Genomic DNA, 23,103 nt, shown 5'->3' with positions numbered 1-23,103 from the left:
TGTCCCAGTTCTCACGGAGCCTCATAACGGCCGGTGATGAGACACCTTTTTTTAAAATGTAAAGCTCAGGTTCAAAAGCGCAGTTACTCTAAGGTCAACGAAATGCTTTTGAAAGTAAAAATTAGCATGCATGAGCCACGGCCTGTGTGCCTGTCTCTGGGCCAGTCATACTTCATGGATTTTCTCATGCTAAACGGAAGGATAAGGCTGTGGCCGATTAGAAACTAGGTTCATTGATTGTGCCCATTTTACAGAAGAGGAAGCTGAGTCTCCAGGAGGTTAATTTGTCCTCTTGGGTTGGTCACATGGTTACAAAATGTGGGGCTTGGAGCCAGGCTCAGGCCAGCTGCCACTGGAATGGGCTTATGACTCTGCTAGTGGCTGCTCTGTTTTAGGTCCATTATTTCATGGACTTTTCATTATGAAAGTGGGAGGCAACTTTCTATTTCCCATTATATAGATAAGGAAACTGGTCTTGTTGGGAAGGGAATTGCCCAAGTTCATTTGGATAGGTGACACAGCTAGTAGTGGAAGCCAGGCCAGGTGAAGCAGAATGCTTGAGATCATTCCCGTGCTAGGGGTCTGCAAACATCTGCTATAAATGGCCAGATGGTAATATCTTAAGCTTTGAGGACCACATGGTCTCTGTTGTAACTACTCAGTTTTATAGTTACGGCATGAAAGCAGCCCTAGACAATATGTAAGCAAATGGGCTTGCTGTGTTCCAATAAAACTTTATTTACAAAAAAAATGGTGGAGGAATGGGGAGGGCCATAGTTTGCCAACTATAATACTATTCACTATTCATGCTCCAAATCCATTTCCTCTTCTGTCTGAATCTTTGACACAGTATTGAACAGCAAACAAACATACAAAAAAAAAAAAAAAACCCCTAGGTGATACAAATACATATCAACATGTTCTTATCCCTTTTGAAAAACCATATGAAATAGTATACCGTGCTTTGCTTTATTTATTTAACCACTTAGGTTGGAGACCTTTCCAACATCAGTCCATAGAGCACTTGCTTCTCTCTTTCCAGTGTCACAGTGTTCCACCACATTTATTTGACCAGTGCCCTGTATGTGGACACTTGGGTCCACATTACCATTACCAGCAGTGCTGCAGGATGTTCATACACTCGTTGGATCTTACATGCACATCATTTCATACACGTGCAGGTGCAGCTCTAAGGTAAACTCCCCAAGTGGCATCACTGAATGCAACGGTAAATGCATTCTTAAACGCAGCATTTATATATTTTAGGCAGCACAGTGCTACCCTTGGAAAATTTTACTTCTCAAACAAACATCTAAAAGATGATCAACTCCAGGTTACATGTCAGTCTGTCTCTAAGTAGATATTGACCCTTTCTTTCAAGGTTTAGATCGAAGTAAAGCTTCCAGTTCCTTAGATTGACTCAGCAAAGCGTTTTTAATTAGGTTTGCTATTGGGAAGTTCTTCCTGATGTCTGTCCTCAATCTCGATGACCTCTGCACTCTTGTTAACATATTGAAGGTTAGGGTTGTTCAGAGTAGCTTTTCTACTCCCTCCTAGCAACACACACACACACACACACACACACACACACACACACACACACACACACACACACACACACACACACACGAAGTATTTTTGGCCACATTTGCTTCCACCTGAATTTATCAAACTCCCTAATGTTCTTAACCCCAGCCCAGCCCCAGGGAGTGTGAAGCTATTTTAATCTCTCTCAGCAGGCGGCTGTTACAATCTTATCTTCCAACCCCTGGCTGTCCCAAGGGGTCCTCCTTCCCCTTCCGTCACCTCTTTTGCCTTTTGCTCTGCTGAGCTGTTTTCTTTCATGGTGGGTAGTGGTGGGTCTAGCTGGGCCTCCGCTTTCAGGGGGTGTTTGAACTCCATCTCTGAGCTGAGAGGAAAGCATGCCAGTAACATCTCTTGGAAACTTTGGCCCAGGGTGGCTCCAGCTTCAACTCTGAGCTGTACTTTCACTGCTACCCAGGGGACAAGGGCCCCTTTCCTGTCTTCCTGGGCTTGGCCTGCCAGTGTCAGCTGTGGTGAAAGATGGAATTTGGGCTGGACGCTCAGAATTGTTGGATTGAGGGAAATGCTCTGTCTCCTCTTCCACCCACGAGAGATTGGATTTTAATCTAGATGATAGGCTGTCGTGGAAGAAATTTAAAGGCAGTAACATGGTCAGGTTTGAGCTTTAAAAGTGTAGCACATAAGTGGAGACAGAGAGATCAGTTAATAGGCAATTACAGTCCTGTATCTCTCAAGCTTGTGGTCAGCTTAGACCTTCAGATCTTTTTTCACTAAGGCTGCAGTCAAAAAGGAATCCATCTACTGTGTCTACTTTTCTGCTGGACTGCTATTCTTTGAGATGAAAAGTCTCTCTCTGTAAGGCATTAGAGAGGCCCCACAGAGGACATAGGGTAGATCTAACAGACTGAGGGCATGGAGTGGTCCATGTGTTCTGACATTATTTCTCTGCCCCGGGAAACTGACCATCTCTCTTGTCTTTCCACAGACCATCACTGGCCTCCTGCAAGAGTTTGATGTTCAGGCAAGTAGAAGACGTGCCTTCCCTTCCCCCTTTCCTACTCTGTCTTCTCTCTTTTCCTCTTTCTTCCATTGGTTAGATCAGTGATCAGATGTTAGGGGTAAGGGGAGTGAAGGAAGTGGCCTCAGCTGATTCTCCACACTCAGCTTCTCTCCCCGGAGAGAAGCGCGTTTGAGTTCTGGCCAAGGGCGTAGGAGCCAGTTACCCTCTGTGAAAGCAGGACAGATACCCAGCCCCGTTCAACCCTGCAGAGCTGGGCAGAGCTGTGGGGCATGTGTGGAGGAAATGGCAAGACACTGTGTGGGCTTGGGACCCTGCGATGGGAGGGAACGGAGGAAGCAGAGGCTTGATGTTCTTGGCTCTGCCTGGGAAAGTGAAACCAGCCTTCTCTGTGGTTTTCTGGCTCCATCTCTGCTCCAGGTTGACGTGAGAGCTAGGTGGCAGGTGCATCTGAAGGTCTGTCCAAGAACAAGTTATGGGGAGAGTGGGTTGGCCTCTCATGGCCCAGGGGCGGGTCAGAACCTCAGGAACTGTAAATCCTGGACTCATTATCCCAAAGCTGCATGGGCCCCATGCTGTGCCAGGTGCTGGGGGTGGAGCCGGAAGCCTGAGCACATCCGGGTCTTGTGGGCTTCCCGGAGAAGACAGGACCGAAGAGAGACCAGATGCAGGCTGTCACGCTCACCTGGACCTCTGCCTGCACATCACACAGTTGCCCGGGCTTCCGGCCCATTCTGAGCCCTGCGTCTCCATCATACCTTTCACCCCCTTTCCCGCCAAATAGCTCACTCATCCTCCTGAATCTCGTATTTCAACGATCCGCCCACCATCCACCAGAGGCTGGGAATCTTGGCGTTGTCTTTGGAAGGAAGGGGAAAGAGGGAGAGGGGTTGGAAACGTCGGCTGGTGTGAAATCAGGGAGGTGAATGTGCCAAGATCACACTCAAGGTGTGTGGGCCTTAGTGCACTTATGCGTCATCCTGGCTATACCTGGAGACCCCCCTGACCCGCACCCGTGGAACCCACGGGGTGTGTCCAAGGTGTTGGTTTCTGTCCGGCCGTTTATTCTCTGAGGCCAACACATCCTACTGTGTAACATTGACTTGTTCAGAGCACACTTATTACACCACCACTGTGCACCAGGCCCTGGACATCCAGACGTGTGGCACCTGAACTCTGCAGGGGACACCCCACTGAACCCCAGCAGCGCTATGCAGTCGGGATTGCTGTCTCCATTCTTAAAGCTGGGGCAACAGGCATGCCTGGCCCTCAGTTGCACGGCTAGCACAGTGCCCTGTGTGATTTGACCATGAAACCTGCTTTTACAGCCTCCTAGCAGCATCTGTGTCAGGGCCAAGAGCAGGCAGCCTGAGCAAGGGTTAGCAGCCATCACGTGCCATTTACTTAAGAGCGGTGCTGGCTTGGCTTGAAGGCGACTCCGTGAGCTGGCAGGGATGCCACCTGCCCGAGGGAGGTCCTTCCAGCCTGGGGCCCTCTCGCCTCCCTCGCTGTCAGTGGGCGTCTGGGGCAGTCTGCAGGGACAGTTTGGGCTGGGACAGGTCATTTCCACCCCAGGGGTTTGTGATTAAAAGCAGCTGAGCCTGGAGATGCCCTCTCACGCCCCAGGAGCAGCTCTGTGACTCATCAGCCCTGGGTTTATAGCATCACTGCTGTCCCAGCCTCTTGGTGCATCTGCAGTGGATGAACTCAGATCAGGGCTGGCATCTCCCCATTTTATGAGTGAAGAAACTGAGCCACCCAGACGGTGAAACTTGCCACAGTCAGGCCACAGCTGAGATGTCATGGCATCTTGAACAAAAGCATCTTTTTTTCCCTCTTTTTTGAGTCAGGCCAACTGGATTTAATTCTAGCTGACCCTTTCAAGGTGTGTGCCCTTGAACAAGTTACTCAACTCTTCTGAGCCTCCCTTACCCTCCATCTGTAAAATTAATAAAACAGTAAGAATGACTGATTTTGAGCCCTTACTATGTGCCAGGCACTGTTCTAAGCAGGCCGCCTTTACTTTACTTTAATTTAATTAAGTGCGCGCATTTACTTTTTGCAAGAGCCCTGGATGTGGGTTCTGGTATCACCTTATTACAGATGAGTGGTGCCTCCAGGTCATGCAGACAGGGAGACCCCCCTGACTTCCGGGCCCCCTCCGCATCTCTCCCGGCTGTAACTCAGACACCAGTGCCGTTCACAGCGGCGCTTACTGCTCAGAAAGCAGAGGCCACACTCTCTGCAAGAATGCAGGTCATAGGCATGGATGGACATGTGGAAGTGACCCTTAGACTCCGGGGTCTGGGAACCCCCTGAGCCACCAGCTCCCACCTGCACATGTCCCCGGGGGTGGGAGGAAACGTGGTCAGACCTCCAGGCACACTTTCTCCTCTGGGGTCACTGCTGGTGGGGGCTCAGCGGGGTGGTCTCGACTGAGCCTGCAGCCCTACTAGAGCTGGAAGCCAGGCCACCCGGTGGGTTCAGCCCACCTTTTTGCAGAGGAACAGAGAGGGACCTGGGATGGATAGGACTAGGGCAGCTCCCTGGGTCCAAGACTGAGCCAGGAGGCGGGGCTATGAGTAGCTCAGGCCCAGGACAATGGCTAGTCACTCAGCCCCACCCATCACCGACCGTGTCTGGTTCGTTTGTCCCACTGTGACTCAGACTGTCAGCTCCCTGCACCTTCTAGGCCATCAAAGGATGGGGGGACCCGAACCCATCACTTCACTGGCTGTATCGGCACCCAGAACACAGACCTCGGTCTTCAAGGAGCGCTTGGTCTCATGGGACATGGCCTCTGGTTCTACTCCTTGTTATATTTGTTTAAGAAGAAGAGAGTCAGCGTTCGGAAGTCACTTGCCTGAGGTCCCCCTGCAGTGACAGGAAGGTGGCACCAGACCCTGGGCCTTGCCTCTTCCAGCCCTGAGAGCTTCCCGTTCTGCCCACGCCTGATGAGGCTGGTTTAACGGTGCTTCCTGTGAGCCAGGCCCTGTGCTAAGGGCTTCCCGGCCAATATCTCATTTAACTCCTCAACAATAGCATAAGCAGAGGTACCGTTATCTTCATCGTTCACATGGGGAAACTGAGGCCAGAGGCTGGGACTGGACATCCCACCCAGGTCTGTCGGAGCGGGAAAGAAGCCCGTGCTCTTACTGTGCCGTTCACGGGCCGAGGTCTCTGCCTCTCCCGTTCCCGGGCCAGAGCTCCGCCTGCTGGTCTCTTGTCTCACAGGACACTGGGCACATGGGGGTGCTCTGGGAAAGTGGGAGGTGAATAGGTTGTCTCCAGGGGTCCCAGGTTTGGCTCACCCAGCCCCTCAGTTTACAGCTGGGGAAACTGAAGGACAGAGAAAGAGGGGAATCGTTTGTCCAGGGTTGTGAGGTGTGGGCAGCTGAGGGTGATGACATCTGATCCTCTGTCTGGTCGTTTCGCACCCTCGTGAGAACAGGGAGAGACGAGTGACAGGGCAGTAGAGCTGCAAAGATGCAGCATCTGTGGCAGCCGTGGCCCTGGCTGTTTGATGGGCTCTGGGGGCTGTGAAGTTTGAGTGGCAGCCCCAGGGGCTGGCTGATCATTCGGGGCTGGGCTGGGCGGGGCTCCGGGCAGGGAGACTAATGTACTTTTCTCTGTCACTGAAATGTCAGCTCTTGGTCCTGCTCCCGCCACCGAAGCAGCTATCCCCTCTGTGGTTTTGTCTTCCTGCAGCAGCCTTTTGATGTCCCTCCTCCCCAAGGTCAAGGCCACAGATTCAACCAGACTCGAGAGCCGGGTTTGCCCTTTCTTGGCTGTTTGACCCAGAGCAAGATGCTTCACCTCCCTTCAGCCTCAGTTTCCTTATCTGTGAAATGGGGAAATTCGCTCCAGCCTTGTGTAGAGAGGACAGTGACAGAGGGGAACCCTGATGTGATGTTTCCCAATCAGTATTGGTCCAATGACACACCTGCTCTACCAACTGTATTATGAAGTTCTTCCAATTTTTATTTTTGTGTGTGTGGTGAAACACATACAACATAAAATTTACCATCTTAACCATTTTTAAGTGTCCACACTTCAGTGGCATTAAGTACCTTCATAATATAGTGCAACCATTATTTCCATCCATCTCAGCACTCTTTCTTTTTTTTAATTAATTTTTAAATTAATTTTTTTATTGAGGTATAGTTGATCTACAAAATTGCATTAATTTCTGCTGCACAGCAAGGAGACTCAGTTACACAAGTTTATACACTCCTTTATTATATTCTTTTCCATTATGGTTCATCCCGGGATATTGAATAGAGTTCCCTGTGCTCTACAGCAGGACCTTGGTGTTTATCCATCCTATATGTAATAGTTTATATCTACTAACCCCAAACTCCCAGTCCATCCCTCCCCTACCCCCTTCCCCTTGGCAACCTCCAGAACTCTTTCCATCTTGCAAAACTGTAACTCTGTCCCCGTGAAACACTAATTCCCCATTCCCCTCCACCCAGCCACTGGCAACCACCATTCTACTTTCCGTTTCTAAGAATTTAATTACTCTAAGCAGCACACGTAAGCGGCATCACACAGTGTTCGTCCTTTTGTGATTGGCTTCTTTCACCTAATGTCATGTGAGATAAGTTTCATCCACGCTGTAGCCTGTCAGAATGTCTTCCCTTTTCAAGGCTGAATAATACTCCTCTATATGTCTAGACCGAATTTTAATTATCCTTTTCATCTACCAGTGGACACTCGGGTTGCTTCCACCCTTCTGCTGCTATGAATAGTGCTGCTGTGATCATGGGTGTGCAACATCTGTCCAGGACTCTGCTTTCAGTCCTTTTGGGTACATACCCAGAAGTGGAATCGTTGGGTCCTATGGTTATTGTAGATTTCTAAAATGTTGGTCATTCAAGAAACCTGGACAATGTAGTTTATCTCTTCTCTGTGAAGATGATTCCTCGCTTCTGCGTCACTCTTGACAGTTTGCCAAGCACGGTTATGCGCTCCCTTCTCTGGGCACAGATAGTAGCAAAAGAGCAGGGAACAGGAGTTTGGGCCCTGCGCAGGCGAACTTGAAGGTGGCTAAGGCTGGAGTGGGTGGGGCTGCCACGTCCTCTCAACATCAGCAGAGTGGCAACCTAAAGCCCACAGAGGTTATAGCCTCGGCGCGGGGCTGGGGAGGCGGGAGACGGCTCATCAACATCGTGCCCCAGCCTGGGCTGAGCCCGCCCACTGAGTCCCAGAGCTGTCCTGGGAGGTGGATGCATTTTCCCAATTGTGCATTCCTTTGTTCCTGGAACAAATGCCTGCTCTGTGCCTGGCATTGTCTTAGGCGCTGGGGATACTGGAGTGAGCCTGACAGGCAGTGAGCCCTCTTTCCAGGGGCTTCAGTTAGCTCAGCACCATTCCCAGTGTGTTGCCCGGTTTTGCTTTCCTACTGCTCACAACAAACTCTGTCTTCATCTGACAGATGGAGAGCCTGAGCGCAGAGAGGTTCAGTCGCTTGCCTGAGGTCACGGGGTGGGAGAGGGGTAGGGCTAGGATTGCACCCAGCCTGCTGACTCCCTAGAAGGGGGAGGCAACACACATGAAGGATTCAGCAAAATGACAATCCCAGCTACTGTAGGGGCTTGGAAGACGATGGTGCAGGTTGATGAGATGGGGCAGTTTTTCGGTTAAGGGGTCGGGAAAGGCTTTTGGAGGAGGTGACATTGGACTGAGACCTGAGTGATTTGTGAAGTCATATGACAGGAGAAGATTAGGGACCGATCACCTATGCAGAGGCATTGGCACATGCAGAGGTCCCTCTGGCTTGGATTCTGAGTCCTCCAAGGGCGAAATGTATTCTTCCTGTAAGCTGTTAATAGGATCCATCTTACAAATGAATCACAATATTTGAGCTGCATCCGAGTGCCGAGTGACACTTTGTCAAGGTTGTTTCCAAAATGATCTTTGGATAAAACTATATTCATTTAGATTTGGCTACTAGATCTTGTTGACTCATGATATCTGTGAAGGTTTCCTCCAGATTTCCAGCAGTCTCTAAAATCGTGGGCGTGGGTCGCTGAAGGATGTCCTTCAGAGGATGCCGTGCACCGTGATGGCTGACGTTCTCTGGGTCACAGGGCCGGGAGCAGAGACTGACAGCACCTTGGTCAGCGGTGGCTGCAGAGCGTACCAGCCCGGAGACTCTCCCACCCACCCTGACCTTGGATTCACACGGGAGCTCCTGCAAAATGACGGTCTCCTGCCTGCTGTGGGCTTCAGCTTCTCTGAGGAGCCAGGCGGGGGCCCAGGCTTTCCCAGGGGCTTTTGTTGAATCTTTTGGGACTTTGTACCCTCATGCCTTCTTGACAGATGAGGAAACTGAGGCTTTCCCATGGCCAGCGACTGTGCAGGGGCCGCATCGAACCCAACTCTGCCCCAGATCAGCTCTCTCAACCACGACATGTACTGCAGTGCTAGATTCTAGGTCACCTTTGCAATTTCTATCAAAAAAGATCTGGCCAGGTAGATAATCTGAACAGTGCTATGGTGGGTTTATGTTCAAGCCCTTGCGGGGGAGCTGCTGTAAGGACCCGAGAACTGACATGCCTCAACGGCAGCCCACTTTCATCTGTTCATTTAGTTGGCCCTTACGGTTCATGGAATCAGGGCCCTGTCTGGGCAGCGCTTTGGGAGTTGAGTTTAAGGAGGCTGAGCTGCCTCACTGTGTGTGTCCAAAAGCAGCCAATGTTATTTTTCAAGGAGTATTTGGTGCTTTAGCATTTTGACTAAATCGGGCAGACTCGTTTCCTTTCCCAAAGTGGTCGAGAATTTTTTTTTTTTTTTTTTTTTTTTTTTGCATGAATCAAAATACACACTGTTAGCCCAGAGGTCCTCAGTGAGAAGCAACTCCAGAGCTGCTGGCTTAGGAGACAGCTTAGCTGCCAGAGCAGATGGCATCTCCGCCTTATCTCTTCTGGCCTGACGTCACCTTAGGATGGGCAGCTTTCGAGACCCTACTTTGTCCCCCCCTTGGAGAGGCTCTGGAGCCCTCAGAGCACAGAGCTGGGTGGGCGGCTGGCCTGAGGTGCTGGGGCTGCAGGAAGGAAGTGGTTTGATCTGACTCTGCAGAGAAGGTTCTGGCATCAGACTAGGCAGCTGTGTTTGCAAATCTGATGAGTGGGGAAAGTGAGAGTATTTTGGGTTCTGGTTTATTTTCTTTGGCTAGAATTCTAGAATCCAAGAATATCAGAGCTGGTAGATGCTTTATTATCCAGCCCTACCCCTTCTGCTCCAGGTGGGGAGCCACTTTGTGGAAGGCCACTGAGGGGAGGGAAGAGGTGGGAAGGGAGCAAATGGGTATTTGCGTGCCCACCCGTTGTCTTAGGGCTTCCCTGCCAAGGTGGGAAATGATACTCTCCTTAGCAGATGAGAGACCAGTTTGGAGATGTTAAGAAACTCGTCAAAGGGTACTATTGAGATAGTCCTAAATTTGGTCCATCTGACTGTTAGATACGTACTAAACCGTGGGAGTCGTAAGAGCTGGTGTATCTTGAGCGTTAGCTGTTTGTCAGAAACTGTGCTGCCCTCTCTTCCTGCATCATCTCATTTAATCCTCTAAACAACCCTTTAAAAGAGGTTTTGTTGCCAACCGTGCTGAAGAGACAGGGGTTTAAGGGACTTGCCCAGTGTCACACAATGATGAGATAGATGGCAACGCTTGACTCAGTGCGGAGCCAAAGGCCATATAACTGGGGGATGAGTGGGGGGAGGGCGGCGTGGGGACAGCAGAGTTGAGTCCACTGCTCGTCACTCCCCACTCAGGGGCTGGGTAACTTCCTTTGGCCCCAAATCTCCTCTCCTGGTGCTATTTCTAATTCCTTCCACCTGGATCTTTAGTTATTTGGATGGTTTGATTTGATTCAGTTTCCATGGGAATCTGTGTTTGTGTGCTCACCAGGGATCTCCGGGCAATGAGCTGATTTTACCCACAGGGCCTCTGGGTGGAGGGGACAGAGGGGGCCGGGGAAGGAGGGGCAGTGGGCCGGAGGGTCTCCTGGGGTCTGGCTCCTGCTCTGGAGCTCCCAGTCTGGTGGAGCTGGGCCCGGGGGGGACGTCTGATCCCCATTGTGTGGGTGCTGACTTTTTTTTCCTGTCTCTTGGAAGCAGATCAGCTCACAGGGAAAATGGAAATGGTGACCTTTTACGAATTTCTTTCTTTGCACACGATTGCTTCTTGTTTTCCTGCCTCCTGACTGAAGGTGGGCAGACCTCAGAGGCTTGGAAATCCTCAACCCACCATTTCCCATCCCCGCCTGCCCCCAGCCTCACTTCTGAGAAAGCCGTTGGGACTTAGGGCAAACTCCGAGCGACAGATGGCAGCGGCACGCATCTGGGTCAGTGCCAGGGCAGGCTTTGCCTCTTCTGCCCTCCTCTGTGGGCTTCCTGGGAATGCCCTCCTGGTGGAGGGGACAGAGCACCTCGCCCGACAGCGTCCCCGTGATGGGGCTCCGATGGGCTTCCCAGGTCGGTCCAGCCCAGGCCATCAGGCTGACCTAGTGTAGACGCACATCTCCTGGTGTTGCAAAATAGATACAGTGGACAGAAGCGGGTTCAGATCAGCTTTCCCTCTGCTAGCCCTGCGTTCTTGGCTAGTCACCTGACCTTCTGGGGGCTTAGTCTTCTAACCTGTAAAAATGGGGGTAGTAGCACTGTCCCCAGGGTGTCACGATTGTGACGTAAACACAGCATCAGACTCAGCATACAGGCCTCCTTTGCCTCCCTCTGCTCCGTGGATGGCCCTGCTTCCACTCTTCTGCTTTTCCCTAATCCAAGAGAGACTTTCCTCCTGATTCTTTCTTGCTTGGAGAATCGCCGTCCTCACGTGGGTTCCAGCTTCCCGCGGTGTTCCCAGGCTGGCACCCTTTCCCCCGCTACAGATCATTTCCTGGCTATACCTCTTCTGTTTCTCGATGTGATGGCAGCATTAAAGAAAGCTGAGAGGCGGAGGGAGCTTGGCCTCTTTGAGATCTTCTTTTCTTCTTGGTGTCCCAGCGGGCCAGCTGTCAGGACTCAGAGGCCCAAGGGCCTGTCCGGAATCTTAACTCTGTTACCTGCAGCTGTGTAGCTTTGGGTGCTAGACTTCAGCCCTGGAGGCTGGCTTTTGCCATCTGTGAAATGTCTGTCCTGAGAGCACCGGGGCCAGACCTGGCTTTACGGTGTTTGCCCGGTAAGGGGACGGCTGCCCCTCTATGCAAATACGACTGTGCTCCTTCCACACACGTACCGTCCCCTGTCAGTCCTCATAATCATGTGCTCCTTACTGAATGGTCAGGACAAGACCAGTGGCTCAGCCAGGCCTCCCCTCCCCCAAACTGCGCGCACAGGAGATGGACCAGGAAGATGGGGGGAGGGGTTATTTCACATAAAGCTGGTGGTGGGGCAAGCCCCTGGCATTTTCTCTGGAGCCTCTGTTCTCATGATTTGCCTTGCTTGCCTCAGCAAGCCTTGCCTTAATGCTACGTCTAAAGAGCCTAAATCAGCTTTCTTTGCCTGCTGTCCCAGGGGGCGCCCTCTGCCCTCAGGCTGTGGCTTGACCAAGGCTTGCTAGACTGAGGGGAGGGGCGGCCCAGCGCGCCAGCTGACTTAGAGCCTGGGTAAGTGTGTCATCCTCTTAGAGTCCAAAGCGTTCAGCGTCTCCCTAGGGCCTGCTGGGCAGGCGGATTATGGAGGGAGGTGCAGCAGCTGGTCTCAGAGCTCTCCTAGATCATCCAACCAGTTGCCTTAAACCCTGGGGACTAGTCTCTGTGGCTTCACAGTAATCGTCTCTGGGGTGGGCATCTGTAACAGCCAGCGTGGAGGGAAACGCTGCAATTTCCAAAACACTTTCCGGTCCCTACTAAAAGTCTTGGGAGCATCTCCACAAGCAGAAGGGTTTGTTACTGACCTCAGTTTACAGCTGAGGGGAGGAATTCTCAGAGAAGTCTGGTAACTTGGCCAAGGTCCCATGGTGGGTGTATCGTTATAATTAATATCACCCAACAAACAGTGCCCTAAACAAGGAAATGGTTGATATTTTCGCTGACCCAGAAGGCCTAGTACAGCAGGCTGTGACTATCACCCAGTCTCAGACTCCTTTCAGCTTCCTGCTCTGCCACCCTGAGCGTGTAGCTTTTGTCCTCGTGATCATAAGATGGCTGCTGAATCCCTGGGCATCTCATCCATGTTCCAGGTAGTAAGCAGGTGGAAGGATGAAAAAGAAAAATTAAAAGGCCAAGTTTGAGTCTTTAAAAGAATTCTCCTCAAAGCTGCAGCAAATTCTGCTGACATCTCATTGGCCCGAACTGAATCTTCTGACCATCCTTGGCTACAAGGGAGATGCGGAAGGAGAGAATTTCATCAGGCACATTGCTGGGAATTTTATCGTAAAGAAGAGGACAACGAGTGTCTGGGAGGCCCCGCGACATAGTCTGCCATAGCTCACAAAGCTCCCAAGCCAGAATTGGCAGCCGAAGAGCTGAAATCTTTGAGGACCACTTAATGGTAGGTTCTGTTTTCACCACCTGCCAGCTTACAGGCAGTGTAGACAGTAGGCATCGGTGCCGTTTCACAACTTACCAGCTTACAGGTGGTGTAGCCTGTGTAAATCTCTAAGCACCTTTTCCAGGGCAGAGCAAGCCTTTCTCCTTGGGAATCTGCAGTCAGGCTGGGGAGACGGCTAAGAGCCAGATACGTGCCATTGTGGTAAATGCTACAAGGAAGAGGACAAGAGCCATGTGTCCTGTGTACAGTGGGTGGCAGGAAGGGCCACCCCGAGGAAGTGACGTTTGTGCCGAGGCTGTTCCAAGTCAGACACGCCTGCTGTACATGCCTGCAGTCTGGGGGCAGATGTGTATTTGGGGAGTGTGGGAGGAGCAGGTGTTATTTCTCTGTTCTATGTACCAGCGTATCCCAGCACCTGCCCTGTGGATTACTGGGTTTTGGAGATGCTGGGGAGATAAAAAGCAATCTACAGCACATCAATGGGGACCTGACTTCCTGCGTCCCTCTTTAGAGAGTCACTGTGCACGTTGCATATTAAAAGTTTTCTTTCTTCACGGGGCACCTGGCAGAGAGTGTTAAAACGGAGACAGCAAAGAGCACAGGCTTTGGACTTGGACGGCCTCGGGTTCAGATCCTGCCGCACTGCTCCAGCTGTGTGACCCTGAGCAAATTCCCTTCAGTCTCCTCATCTGAAATGCGGACAGTTGTTACCCAGTGGGGTTGTTGTGTGGATCCAACGGGAGAGCGGATGTAAAATCCTCAGAGCAGGGCCAGATACAATGATAATTGCCGTCATACTGCCCTCCCCTCTGCACCCTGAGAGAGTGGCTTTCTAGACTCTTCCAGAGGAGGTGAGAGGAAAATCCAGGCAGCCTGGCCTTCTCTTTCTTGCATGCCCCTGGCTGGATCAGACCCCTGTGAGCCCGGACTTCTGAGATCTGGCTCTGAACTTGGAAGAGCCGAGGATGGCGGTCTGGGTGGTGGACGGGTTCTGTGAGTTTTTCCAGCCACTGTTCTAGCCAGACGGGGGACCCCTGAGGAGCCCTGAGACAGGCTTTCCCCTATCAGCACAGGGAGTGGACCATGCAGTTCTGGGTCCCTCGGTGCCCTCTCTTTGGGAGAACATGGGGGGACACGGGTGGGTTCCTCCCTCCAGGACACTGGGTGATTCATCCCCACGGAGACAGAAGGGCAGAGGGACTGCAGAGGACAAAGGGACGTGTCTGTGAGAGTTTTAATTCCTCCATCCAATCTCAGACCCAGCCTTCTTAGTTTGGGCCAGTGGAGAGAGAGGCCCAGGGCTGGCTGAGGACCTTGTGCGTGTGCGCGGGTGACTTAAGGAGTGGGTGTCAGGCACGGGGAAGGTCACACTTGCCTTCCCTCTTCTCCGTGTGGACAGGTGGACACAGAACTCAGAGGAGGGCTGATGGGGGCCAACACCCGCATGAGGGCCCAGCAGACGTGGGTTGTAATCCTGGTTCACACTGCAAGCTGTGTGCTCTTGGCGGGGGTGGGGGGTCACCTCTGTTTCTTCATCTGGAAAATGGGTTCGCTCAGCTCACCTGACTCTTGGTGGGCACTTAGCGAATCTTATCCCAGCATCTCGGCGACCTTGCCACACCTGTACACCTACACCAGGCCACTTCCAGCTTCTGAGACTGGGTTCTTTATCCTTCCAAATAAGGATAACCACAGCTGATGCCTCTTCTGAGGCACAGGCTGAAGTCTACAGTGGTGTGAGGCCGTGGGCCACGGTCACAGCACTTCTGTGGTGCCTCGTGGGGGTGAAGCGTTAGTGCTCCGTGGGGCTCGTGCCAATCCTGGGAGACTTCACACCAGTCCTGGGAATTCTGTGGGGAGAGAGCTTGCCGACACCCTCACAGCCAGTTAAGGGACAGAGTGGACCCTGAATCCAAAATAGGTCAATGGACTCCCTAGAGAAGCTATGTTTACCATGATCATGCGAGTGTCAGGTCTTTATCCAGCAGATCCTGAGCTGTGCCAGGGCCTGAGGATGTCATAATAAACAGGACAGAGGCAGCCTCTTCCTTGTTGGACAAATTTAGCTCTGGTCCCACGGCTTTATAATTTTAAGGCTTTCAAAGAGATCAGTCAGCATCTGTTACCCATTCTCACCCCTGGGGGCTGCTAGACACATCCTGGGTGCCAGCCAGGGCTGGACGTCCCACACTTGCCACCAAGGTGGGGCTCAGGCGCATCATTAACCCCCTGCACCCGTGTCCCGAGCAGCCCCATCTCGCCGGGGGCTGTATTCCTCACCAGGCTTATCTCCTCTGCTGAGGAACCCGGGGTGGTCAGCTCCCTCCCATCTTACAGATGGGGCTCTGGGGGCTCAGAGGGCTTGGGGAAGGCAGAGCTTGGATTTGAACCCTGATGCCCCAAGCTGGTGGGGACATTGCCCAGCCTGGCCTATTTTTAGAGGGCACCTTGTGGGTCAGCTGAGGAGACAATAGAGAATGCGGTCCCCACAGTGAACCATTGTTCTCACGGTGGCTTCAGGGCCAGGGCTCCACCCAGCAGATGATCTGTGGTCCCCCCTGGGGGCTGGACCATCGCCCCACCGTTTGCGGATTTTTCCAGCGTTTGTATAGGCAGGAGTGAACAGGCACTCAGAAGAAGAGAGAGAGGGCTGGGGAGATGGGGGCCTCTGTATTCAGGGCACTCATTTGGTTGGGCGGATAAGGCAGGTGGCCCAGGAGGGCCCCTGTGCTGGGGATGGGCCTGGGCACTAAGCACTCACCCTTCCCCGTGAGGTTCCATTATTCTTCCCATTTCACAGAAGCACGACGGCCGCCTGGGAGATGCTTCCGGGGTCTTCAGAGCGGATGCCTGGAAGCCCCAGCATCTCTCAGCCTGGGACGGAGAAGGGAGAGGGGTTTTGTTCAAAGCGCGGATACTGAGTTTTCCTGCCCTCAAGGTGGAACCTGAAAGTTGGGGTGTATTTATTTTTGAGCCGAGTTCTTCAGACTGGCAACCATTGACCTCAACGGATGGCGGGGTGCTTCCTTGGTCCCCCTCCCCCTTTTGTCTCTGCTTCTCAGAGTGGCTTCTCTGGCCAGAGAGAGCTGCCACCTGAAGCCCAGTGCTCCCACGACCAAATTAGGAGCTTTCCTCCAACCGCAGTGAGACGCGCGCTGGGTGTCTGCAGGCTGTGATTCCAGCCACAGCGTGACTGCGGGTCCCACGTGACAGGTCTGTCTGTCTGTTTCTCCCCAGGAGCAGGACATCGAGACTTTGCATGGCTCCATTCACGTCACACTGTGTGGGACCCCCAAGGGGAACCGACCCGTCATCCTCACGTACCACGACATTGGCATGAACCGTAAGTTCCGAGGAGCCGCGAGTCCTGGGTGAGCGGGTGTCTGCCGGGGCTGGAGGAAAGGACAGTTAAGTAGGGTGGCTGCCAGGGAGGCTGCCTCATCCTCCTTTGCCGGGACTTCCTGGAGCTGTTCTGGGGAGAACTCTTGCCACAGACTGGACGAGCCCGGAATGCACTGTCTGGGGGCTGGGAGATGCTGGGGACTCAGGAGTCCTCCACCATCAGTCTGTGTGACAGTGACTGCCTTTAATGAAGGCCTACGGTGATTTTTAGCGTTTTCACAGGATTGTGCAACCTTCAGCACAATCCATTTTAGAACATTTTTATTATTCTGAAAAGAAGTTCTGTCCTCTCATCTATCGCCCCCCAATCTCCCATACCCCCCAGCCCTGGGCCACCACTAGTCTACTTTCTGTCTCTAAGATCTGCCCATTCTGGACATTTTTTATCAATGGAATCACACAGCGTGTGGTCTTTCGTGACTGGCTTCTTTCGTAATGTTTTCAAGGTACGTCCGCATTGTGCCATATATCAGTACTTTATCCTCTTTTGCTGAAAGATGTTCCATTGTACGGATACACCGCGTTTTATTTGTCTATCCTCGTTTAATGGGCATTTGGATTTCCCACCTCTCGACTATTCTGAATACTGCTGCTATGGATGTTTAGATCACGAATTCTTAAGATTACCAGGAAGTGTTCCCAAATGTGGGTTTTTCACAAATGGGACTGGAAGAAGATCTACTTAGTATTACAGTTACACAGAACAGAAATGCTTCTGTGATGATTCAGAAGGCACTTATGGCCCTTCCCGGTCCAGTGCGTATTGCGAGCTGGATGCTTGCTTGATTTTTGATTAACAGATGGACTGAATGACATTGTTTTTCCAACAGCTTATTAATACCTCGAGGCTGCGAATGATGTCAGTCACTGAAAACCATTTTTCTCCTTCACTCTCACTTCTCTTTTCTCTCTCTTTTCCCCCCATATGCCCCCTTGTAACCATTATGTACCAAATCCGATGCTAGGTACTTTGATATATACCACCTTATTCCTCTGACTCTGATGAGGATATGGAATTGCATCTGGCGGTGTTACTCCTCCATTGTTAGAGTACAGTGAGTGCTGTAACAACAGACCCAAGGCCTCTGTGGCTTAACGTGATATATGTTTATTTCTCACTCCAGTAACAACTCAGTGGACATTCTGTGGGACACCTTCCATGTGGTGATTCAGGGATCCAGGCCCTTTCTAGCTGTGACTCCACCGTCCCCTGGAGCCTCCGAGGCATCTGTTGGCTCCTCCACACCTGGCAGTCACGAAAGAAAGAGGAGAGAAACGTAGAGGATTGGGTGGCAGGTGTTATGAGGAAATGGGGAGCCTCACATGCTATTGGCTAGAATCTGATCACATGACTGCCTCTGATTGCAAAGGAGGCTGGGAAATGTAGTCCAGAAGTGTGTCCTGGAAGAAAAGGGAAGTGTTTTGGTGACCAGCTGGCCATCTTTGCCTCAGCAATTAGGAGGCTCATCCAAGCCCACGTAAGAGTCGTCCTCCTTGTCTGAAAATCCCGTGTGCCCTGGCCAGTATCCCTGAGGTGAGGGCTTAGGAGACCTAGAGAGAAAGAGAGTGTCAGTGGGGCAACCCCACCTCTTATGAGGACCCTCACGGCCACGACTGTTGGGGGAAGGAGGAGCTGGAATGCGATCCCCTCCCAGCGCTGCCTGGAAGTTTATGTCATCCACCAGCAGAGGCAGGAGAGTTTGCTGACCGTCTCCACTTCCACACCCACTCCCTTGCCCCGTGACTTATTCTTGCCTTTTATCTCCAGAGGAAAGTGGGAAAGAAAATGTAGCCATTCTTTCTTGAAAGTTCCTTCCCCCTGCTGTGTGGGCATGAAGCCAGCAGAATGAATACAGACTTTATTCTCTCTTAACTCCTTTCCCTTCTCTCTCCCGTGCCTGTTCTCCAGACAAAACCTGCTATAACCCCCTCTTCAACTCTGAGGACATGCAGGAGATAACCCAGCACTTTGCTGTCTGCCACGTGGATGCCCCCGGCCAGCAGGACAGTGCTGCGTCCTTCCCCACGGGGTAAGAGGGGGGAGCCTCGGGCCCCAGGACAGGGAAAGGAAAGCCCTGCAGGCTGGGAACAGGTGGTGGGAGGAGGCATTAGTCAGGCTTTTAAGGTTTCTTTTTTAATTGTAATAAAATATATATAACCTAAATTTTACCGTTTTTAACCATTTGTAAGTGTATGGTTCCCTGACATTAAATACATTCACACTGTTGTGCAGCCATCACCACCATTATCTCCAGGACCTTTTAATTAGCTTAAACTGAACCCCCATAACCATCAATCAATAGCTCCCCGACCTTCACCCCTCCAGACACCCTGTCCCCACCCCACCACAGCAGCCCAGCTAGATTGGCTTTTTACTAGGGGTACATGGCCCGGACAGGACTAAAGTGGAAGAGGGTCTTGACAAGAAGAAATAGGAGAAAGATCTAGAAGGTTGGGAAGAAAAATAAAGACCATAATTGGAAATGATATCGATGAAGTATGTCCTGTGGGCCAGACTTAATCATCTTTATTTACAAATGTCATTTGTATTTAATCCTTACATGGCTGGTGCTGGTAGCTCCATTCTCTAGATGGAAAAACTGAGGTGTGGAGGGGTTAACTGCTTTGCTCAAGCTCGCGCAGCTGGTTTAATTGGGTAGTGGTGGTGGCGGCGTCGGATTTGAACCCAGTCTGTGGGCTCTAAGACTCAAACTCTCTTTGGAATATCAGGCTGCCTTGGTCCCGGGTGTCTACACTGCCTGCTCCTCCTCAGTACGTGGCTGATGTGGACTTTCAGCTCTCGTTGTGAGGCTGGGGGCAGGCTTACCGAGGGCACTGGACAGTCAGGGTCACATGGGGGTGGCAGACCTCCCGGAGGCCCCTCACCGTGCTGTGATTCAGCCAAGGTGGGACCAAGTTCTTGGGTTTAAAGTCTGCCAAAGAGGCCTTCTCGGTATCACAAAGAGATCTTTTTTGTTAGTGTTCTGAATCATCCTTAATCATTAATCTTTATCAGAGAGGAAGGGAAGGGATGCCCAGACATACGTTAAAAGAGTTCAAAGCTTCTTAATACAGCAGCAGATTAAGCGTCTGTCAGTATATCCATCTTTGCTTGGACAAATTGTTTGAAAGACTTGGGGTAACCCAGTGACTCTCAGCTCCCCACGGGGAGATTTTAAAAATATTCTGAAACCTGGGCCCTGCTGTCAGGAATTTTCATTCACTTGACCCGGAGGCCAAGGCGCAGGGTATTTGTTCCCCTAAGTTACCAGGCGATTCCAGCGTGTGGCTGGTGGGACCCACTGTCTGAGCGGGGTCCGGTGTGGTCACGGGTCTCCTAGGCCCTCCAGGGTGCACCCCCCCTCATCCTGAGGCTGAGACGGCAAAGCAGGGATAGGGGCCCCTGGCCGGGTCACTCCCGGCTCTGGAGTCAGCTTTCTACACATGGGGCCTCGTGAGTAGAATCCTGTTGCCCGCTGGCTGTGTACCCACCCCCCAAGAGCAGTGAGGAAAGAAGCCATGGAGTTAGGTGTCTCCCCAACTCTCACCGTTTGGGGGCCGCTGGCTCTAAACCGAGCCGTGGCCATTTCAGAAAGACAACGGCTTCATCGATGTGTAGCCCCGCCAACCGGGGCCTTCCTGGCTCTCTCCCTTTTGCACATGCTGGTCCCCCTGCCTAGAACGTTCCCTACACTCTTCAGTCCTCAAGCTCCCCCCAACCCACATCCCCTTCAATGGCACTTCTTCCAAGAAGCCCTCCACTTGGTCAGAACAGATCTTGCTCTTACAGCCTCCCGCTCTCAGCACCTTCCCCTCCCTGGTGGCCGCCACTGTCATGAGTTACGCGTATTTGTTTCTGCTGACTTGCCCCCCGGCTCCTGCACGGGACCGTGTCTGCTCTGCTCATGTGGGTTCCCGTTGCCTCGCCAGGAGCCTGGCATGAGAAAGGCCCAACAGCTCCTCTGTTGAAGGGACTCCTTCCTGCCTGCTCTGATTCCTGAGCCCCGAAGTCGGCCTTGTGGAATGCCTTCTAGTGGGTGAAAACCCCCCTCCCCCCAGCACCTAGACTGAGTGGGTCTTGTGAGGCATCTTGACGGCTCCCCCAAGGACCTGCCTCCAGGATCACGGGATATTCGGAGGAGCTGGCTCCTAACACAGTGTGCCGTGTGGACTCACTTTCCATAAAACGGGCCAGACTCCCTGATGACAGCCGAGAGCTTGGTGAAAAGGACAAACCTTTGAGTTCCTTCCAGGAAGATGGGAAAGAAAATGTGTGGGAACTCTGGCTAGGGTTGTAGGCATCTGGCCGGGCAAAGGCTCTAGGGCTTCCTTCTGGAAATTCAAGGGAGGTGAGCGTACACTTGCTTCTGGGGAGGCAGAGGGAACAGCATGTGCAAAGGCCAAGAGGAGAGCCAGTCTAGAAATGGTAGCTAATCTGGAAGGAGAACCTGCTGGCCGAGAAGGATCCAGCCTGGGAGGTGGCTTCGTGTGGTGCCAGAGGTTGGCCTCTGCTGTCCCCATTGGAAAGGTGGGCACAGTGGGAACAAGAGACCCTTTCCAGGCCCTGCTAAGGAGTTGATGATGGGAAACTGTTGTTTCCTGCAAAGGGGAAGCCCTCGCCTTAATGTACAGACCCAGGCAGCCTGCAGGCTCCCTGGTCACCCAGTGTGAGTCCTCACCACTGTCACCCTCCTCGGTACCTGCTGTCATGGGCCAGTTTTGAACGGAGAGGAGCTCCCCCAGCCCTCTGTTAACAGGAGGAGTGGTCCCGGAAGATGTGTGAGTCGAGGCATCCCTGTGCCTTAAAATCGCCCTGGGTATCCGTTTCCCGAAGCCACTGTGTCCAGCCAATCAGGGTGGCTTGCCTTCTCTGCCTTGTCTCCCAGGCTTCTTCTCAAGCATGTCTTGGGGAGAGGAGATGAGAGGGAGGGGCTTCCCCAAGGTCAGGAGGGCTTCACGGGAGGGCTGCCGGGAGGCCTCCTTTGGAAAGGTAAGTGAGTACATGGGCCTTGAAATCCTGAGAGCTCCAAATCCCTGCTTGTCTGTGAAGCCAAGTCACTTATCTCTTAGCCTTAATGATATTTACAACCTTTATATGAGGGAAATCATAGCAACCTCATAGACTAGTTGTAAAGATTAAATGAGCTTACAATGCTCATCAAATGCTTGTTGTGGGACCTGGAACATAGGAAGTGGTTTGTAAAGAGGGTCACTTTACAAAGTAAAAGGTGGGGGAATTGGGATGGAGAGCATCCTTGCTCAGAGGAGCAGGCTGTGTACACGGTGGGGTGCTCGGAATGGGGGCCACAGGAGGGGACTAGACTGGGGAGTCTGGGCGCACAGGGCGGTTTGTTGCACGGTCCCCGCCTATCAAGTGTGTTTTCGTCTGCACTGTTCATTTCCGCCGAGGTCCCGGCTTTTGTTAACTGCCTCTGCATGGCCTCTCCCAAGGTACATGTACCCCTCCATGGACCAGCTGGCGGAAATGCTGCCCGGAGTCCTTCAACAGTTTGGGTAAGAGTGAGGGATCCACTCCCCCACCAGCTTGCAGAGAAGGGTGATCTCTAGCTTCTGCCTCTCCTGGGGTCTTGATCTGGCCCCAACACTGAAATCTAGGTTAATGCTTAAAGATCAGGGAAGAAATCAGCTTGTTATACTCTGCAGACACTGTTTTTCATGCAATCTCTTTACTCCCATCTGCCTCTTGCAAGTCGGGCTTTTCTCCTTCAGTCAGCATCCATCACCCGATGACAGCCAGTCCACCCATCCTTTCCTCGCCTCTCTTCTTTTATTGCTTTCTCTTTCCCATGGAACATTCTGGAATAGGGTTGCCTGAACCCTCAACGTCTCCCTCCAGGCCTTTATTTCTTCAGGGCTCAAGGAAACTTCTTAGTGGAGGCTTTTGTGCGATGATAACACCTCCATGTTCTTGCCCAATTCATTTTCATTCCACGTTTTAGAATCCAAAATAAAGCCAAAGAGCGGGACGAAGCTGTTTGGTAACTAGGCCTCTTCCCGGAAATGACAGCGGGGCTGTCAGAGCCTGGCCGCGGTCGGGCGAGGAGTGAGGGAAAGGCGTGAGTCTTTCCAAGGTCATGGTCTTCTGTCCAAACATAAAGCATGGTGCATTGCAGGTCCTGCAGGGCACGTATGGCAGCGTGGTCCCACTTTGTCTAGCCCGCCAGCCACCCTCAGTGATGCCCAAGACACACCCTTGGGGAGATGGGGTTCCTCAGGGCAAGGGGCGGGGAAGGTTTTCAAAGGGCGCTTCCCATCGCTCACTCCTGGGACGTGAAGTTTTATTCCTCCTTCCAGACTGAAAAGCATCATTGGCATGGGAACCGGAGCGGGTGCCTACATCCTCACTCGATTTGCTGTGAGTTCTTTCATTTAAAAAAAAACAACAACTCTCTCTCTCTATATATATGTGCACAATATATATATGTTTTAAAGAAAATTAATTCAAGATTAAGGAAGAAAATTAGAAAAGCACCCAAAAAACTCCCCAAAGGGAAAAGGAAATGAGCCATAATTCCATTTCCCAAAGGAGAGCCCCAGTGCACTTCGGGGGGTGTGGTCCAGAGTTACGTATGCACATGGGGTGTGTGGGTGTGCACTCGTGTACACACCAGCAGCTCTTTCCC

At 52.0% G+C, this 23,103-nt stretch overlaps 1 protein-coding gene across 1 annotated transcript in view; it reads left to right on the top strand.

The window, feature by feature from the left end:
- NDRG1 (N-myc downstream regulated 1) overlaps positions 1-23,103 on the top strand; it is a 41,729-nt gene that overhangs the window by 902 nt on the left and 17,724 nt on the right. Inside the window, exons 2-6 of the mRNA XM_007448000.1 lie at positions 2,531-2,566; positions 16,295-16,400; positions 18,369-18,489; positions 21,911-21,973; positions 22,775-22,835. Of these exons, the coding sequence (XP_007448062.1) occupies positions 2,531-2,566; positions 16,295-16,400; positions 18,369-18,489; positions 21,911-21,973; positions 22,775-22,835 (387 nt within the window). The remainder of the gene's footprint in view (positions 1-2,530; positions 2,567-16,294; positions 16,401-18,368; positions 18,490-21,910; positions 21,974-22,774; positions 22,836-23,103) is intronic.

This window comes from Lipotes vexillifer, unplaced genomic scaffold (genome assembly GCF_000442215.2).
Source record: "Lipotes vexillifer unplaced genomic scaffold, Lipotes_vexillifer_v1.1 scaffold796, whole genome shotgun sequence".
NCBI classification, from domain to species: Eukaryota; Metazoa; Chordata; class Mammalia; order Artiodactyla; family Lipotidae; genus Lipotes; species Lipotes vexillifer.
This window is presented reverse-complemented; position numbering and strand designations above follow the sequence as displayed.